This window comes from Alligator sinensis, unplaced genomic scaffold (assembly GCF_000455745.1).
Source record: "Alligator sinensis unplaced genomic scaffold, ASM45574v1 scaffold996_1, whole genome shotgun sequence".
In the NCBI taxonomy this organism is placed as follows: Eukaryota; Metazoa; Chordata; order Crocodylia; family Alligatoridae; genus Alligator; species Alligator sinensis.
In genome coordinates, this window is record NW_005842581.1 from 150341 (window position 1) to 154933 (window position 4593).

General features: G+C 37.5%; 1 protein-coding gene across 8 annotated transcripts in view; it reads left to right on the top strand.

The window, feature by feature from the left end:
* Window positions 1-4593, top strand: part of GART (phosphoribosylglycinamide formyltransferase, phosphoribosylglycinamide synthetase, phosphoribosylaminoimidazole synthetase) — a 48751-nt gene that overhangs the window by 23007 nt on the left and 21151 nt on the right. For 7 of the 8 annotated variants that reach the window (XR_003096047.1, XR_003096046.1, XM_025214422.1 and 4 more), the window contains exons 10-12: window positions 742-910; window positions 1583-1814; window positions 3983-4077. Coding sequence is in view for 6 of the 8 variants with exons in the window: in XM_025214422.1 (XP_025070207.1) it covers window positions 742-910; window positions 1583-1814; window positions 3983-4077 (496 nt within the window). In the remaining 2 variants the exon portion in view is untranslated. Of the gene's footprint in view, window positions 1-741; window positions 911-1582; window positions 2097-3982; window positions 4078-4593 lie in introns of those variants that run through there. The other variant, XM_025214424.1, reaches the window with a different exon arrangement.

Consider the following 4593-nt stretch of genomic DNA (forward strand, 5'->3'; position numbering starts at 1 on the left):
CTTCTGTCAGGGCTTCACATTTTCTCCCCTCGCTGCTGTTTCTACTATTACCAGCTCCTACCTGGGTCACCACTTCTCCCAACTCCTACTTCTTACCTGTGCCCCTTGTAGAAGGAACCGCCTGCGGCACCTTGTGAATCAGAAGTTGGACAGTCCTGGTGTATCTTATTCACTTATGTATATAACTTTGGGTGTAGGCATTGGGTAAATTGGCATTGCCTAAAAAATATACCCTTAAGTGAGATTTAAATGATATCATAGGTTAAAATTTTAGCAGGATACTATTGGGTTAAAAATGACATTAGGACAGATTGTGATCCTTCTGTTTCCACTAGTGAGAAAATACATAAGAATTTTTATTAGCTTTACCTTAATAATATACTGATGTAGAAAGTCACAATCCTAGCCTATTTTAAAAACGGATGTTTTTTACATTAAAGTTTGCTTTTAAGTTAATCAAGGGTGATAGTTTACTTGCATTTTGCTCAGCGTGGATGACAAAAATGGACTATCTTCACTTTTGCTCAAGTTTTACTTCAAATTAATTGTCAATTATTGGATCTTGCGTAAAATGTTTGAGTGGTAAACTCTTGCAGGAATGTTTATTTAGCAGTCTGTGGTAACTGGATTCTCTGTAGAAGTTGTGGAAATTTCTCTATTAGAGTTTAGTTTGATAAAAGCATACATTTGGGAATTGATTCATCTTGGCAGTCTTTTAACTTTGTTATCTACATTTTGTAGGTAATTCTTCCACTACTGAAAAGTGATTTGTATGAAGTCATGCAGGCAACAATCAATACGAGATTGTCTAGTTCCATGCCTGTTTGGTTTGAAAACAGTGCAGCTGTGACTGTGGTCATGGCTAGTGAAGGTTACCCAGGAACCTATGCCAAGGGCTTGAAAATAACAGGTAAAGACAAGAGTGGCAACCATTTCCTGTTGGCACTCAGGAAATAAGAGAGGCTTTTCTCCTGTTGTGCCTTTCAGAGATTAATCCATGTAATGCAAAGGTCTAGAAACTTCACAATTTATTATTCTGTTTGAGCAAAAGACAAGTAGATTTGAAGAGAGCACCATAGTTTTCTTTAGGTAAACAGAAAGGCTCTCTTAAAATTCAAATAAGGGCAAGTTTAAAATCCACTGCTGCATGACAGTCCTTGTGTCCACAATCTAAGCATTTCCTAATTTCTGCATCTTTATGGTCTGTTTTCCTAAAGATGATTTCTTTTACAAGGTGGTATGTATAAAACACAAGAGGGTAGTACTTTACTTATCATAGACCACTGTTAGAATTTTGGTCACTTTGGATCTTAAGTAGGAGTACGGCAAAATACAATGCTATAAACATGTTTAAATGCCCCATTATTTGTCCCTGGACATTGAGCTAAAATTTGTTTCTATAAAATTTAGTTTTCTTTGCAGTAAACAGAGAAATTACATAGGGTTAGTACAAGAAATCATGCTTCTGGATTGGGGCATCCAGGCACCACCAGAGCACAAATAATTAATTATGATTAACATTTCTATTTCAGAATGTTTTAAGTGACTAATTCTTCACATTTACATTTGAAAAAAATGACAGGTCTTTCTAAGGCTAAAGAGCTAGGGCTGGAAGTGTTCCATGCAGGCACAGTAATAAAGGATGGCAAGGTTGTGACTAATGGTGGAAGAGTCCTTACAGTAACAGCTATTAAGGAAGATCTGATGTCGGCACTGGAGGAAGCCAACAAAGGAGTAGCAACCATACAGTTCAAGGGTGCCATTTATAGAAAAGACATCGGTTATCGGGCCATCGCTTTCCTCAGACATTCCAGGTATATATCTGGAGGCAGTGCCTTAATCTGATTTGTAATAATTATTGCTACCTCAAGCAATCAAAAGGCATTACTACTAGCTCAAGCAATCACTTAAATTGGAGTTCCCTAGTTCTTAATGCACAGAAGTTTCAATTTGCCCCACCTTCTTTTTTCCCCAGTTAATTGAAAGTATTTTAACTTTTGATAACAGAATGTTTTGCAAAGAATAAGAGCCTGTATTAGTAAGACAGTCGGTTTTACTGCCAGTGTACAGCTTCACTGATTAGTATATTGTAAAGCTATTCCTGTATAATTAATAAACTAAATAAATGAAAAAGGGTGTTGGTATGTAGTCTTATTTATACTGGTAGCAGAGTACAGCATGTGAAAAGTTATGTAAAAATATATAATTATATTTTTACTATAGTGTGTATATCAAATATTGATATCAGAAAAAAAGACAAAACTAAGGTGTGATCTTTTAAAGCATAGACTTGTAGCGGGGGTGGACAGAGAAGGGATATGAAGGCAGTTTTGATGATCCCTAGGAAGTATAACAGCCCTTTGTGCTGGCCATTAATGGCCCCAAGTAGAAAAGGCCCTGAGGAAGCTGTACTTTTTGTTGGACTTCAGACATCTTCAAGTATTGGGGGAAGACACTGGTGATCTGTCGCACACCTTTACCCCTCTGGGCTTGAATTAAGGACAGGTCAGAAGGAATGAGGAAAGTGCAGCATTTTTATTTTGGAGTTGAATCTGCTGGGTGCTGAGAGGCTTAGATTCCCATAGAGACACTTCCATGAGGCACTGGCCACCTCTTCAGGATCATTTCCTTGATGTTTTCCTTTACTGATAAGACCAGAATACTTTTATGAAACTGAAATAGTCTCTTCTCTATAAAAAGCAGCTACTGGGCATATATTCAAGCTGAAAGTATGTTCAACTCAAGTCCTTAGATCAGTGGTTCTCAACCTTTTTAGATTTGGCGCACCTCTCAGTAGTTCTGAGGAAACTCCTCCTGATAAACTCAAGGCAACACTGAGAAAATAGTAGCTTTTAATTTTCACTTTTTAATTACAGAAAAATAATACAGCAATTCTTATGTTGCATAAAACTGTAAAAGACCCATAGGGCAGAATGTCTTTTGAACTATGGATTCCTCTGCAAAATATCTGGGCTTATCTTGTGAATCATGTTTGTACACATAACAGTGCTGATGTCATGTGGCACTCTGTAACACCCTTGAAAGGATCTTAAAGCACCTTGGTTGAGAATCACTGCTCTAGATCAAGTCTAGTCCCCTGTTATTGCAGGAAACCATATCCTATAAACCAACTGGGCACCATTTTATAATGAGTTTTGTTGTCCCGTCGTGGGTTTGTGCAGAAATACGTGTGTGTAACTGTAGTTGTGTGATTTTTTTTTTTTTTTAATAGCACTTTTTTCCCACCAGAAGACAGTCTTTCTGAAACATGTGTCTGAAACGAGCCTTCACCTTTTGTGTAAAACGTAATGCTTGTTTTGGCTCTCTTTTCTAATTCCTCCATACCCTTTCAGCCTAGGAACAGTTATTCCTCAATTGAAGTCAGATAGATTTTGCCACAATTGAGCATTAAAATTACAATGACCACCCCCAAAAAACCAAAAAGCTTCCCTTTTGTTTGAATAGTTTACAAAATGATGTCTTGGAAAATGGGTATTATTTATATAATTCAGTTTTAGTGTATTTTTTAAAGGTTTCTAATGTTCTCCTTTGGAGGTCTTCTGAGTACTTGTGCATGTGCTGTATTTGTTTCTTGATATCTGACTTGGTAGTCAGTAGGTCTATGATCTGCTCTTGGAGGCTGTCCTCAAGATGACTGGGATGGTTCACAAACTCCTTTCAAGTTAAGAGGCATTATTTCTTCAACACACCTGCTCTCTTTCTTCTGCCATATGTGTGATGTTAGTCTCAAAACAACAGTACAGTGTATCAGCTTTGAATCTGAGCTGGCTGACAGGTTTGAGTTAGTTGACATCATAATTACTGTATATATAAAGATGATGTGACTAGAAAACTCAATGTGTATAATAGGATCAAGATTGGATTCTTTATAATTAATCCCCATAAGCACTTCAATGTTGTAGGAAAGTAAAAGGCCAATATATTTGTGCACTTATTAATTGGTTCATTTAACAATTTTTAGAGGCCTGACCTACAAAAACAGTGGGGTAGACATCGCAGCTGGCAATACTTTGGTTCAGAAAATTAAACCCTTAGCAGCAGACACCTCAAGGCCAGGTAAGATTTATACCCTAATTCCTGTTATACTCATCTATTGACAATGGTTTGACCCTAAGAATAAAGCTAGTGCTTATTTTTTATGCTATAAATTGAAAATCCAAGGTTAAACAAATGCCCTAGATACATTCAAAATCTAGAAAGCCCTAGGGATACAAAATTGCTTCTCAAAATGATACTGCAGAAAATATTGCCTGAAAACCAACCCCTTTGAAAATGCTGCTTCTGTCTCTCCCTGCTCTCAGGAGCTCTCAGGGTGCCCATACAATGCCAAGGAGTATGACCTAAATTTAATATACATCAGCAAAAATCGCACCACCTACTGGTATTTTTGATTAAATACATTATCAGAGCATGTGCAAAATGAACTATGCATAAATAAATGTTTTGGAGGTCAGTGGGATTTTTTTTTTTAACTGAAAATGTAAAGCTACCTGTGACGTCCGTGGGCCTCCCGTCCGGTACCGCCCGTCGTCTGGTAGCCCCTCCCCCTCGTCCTGCCTGCCACCACTTGGA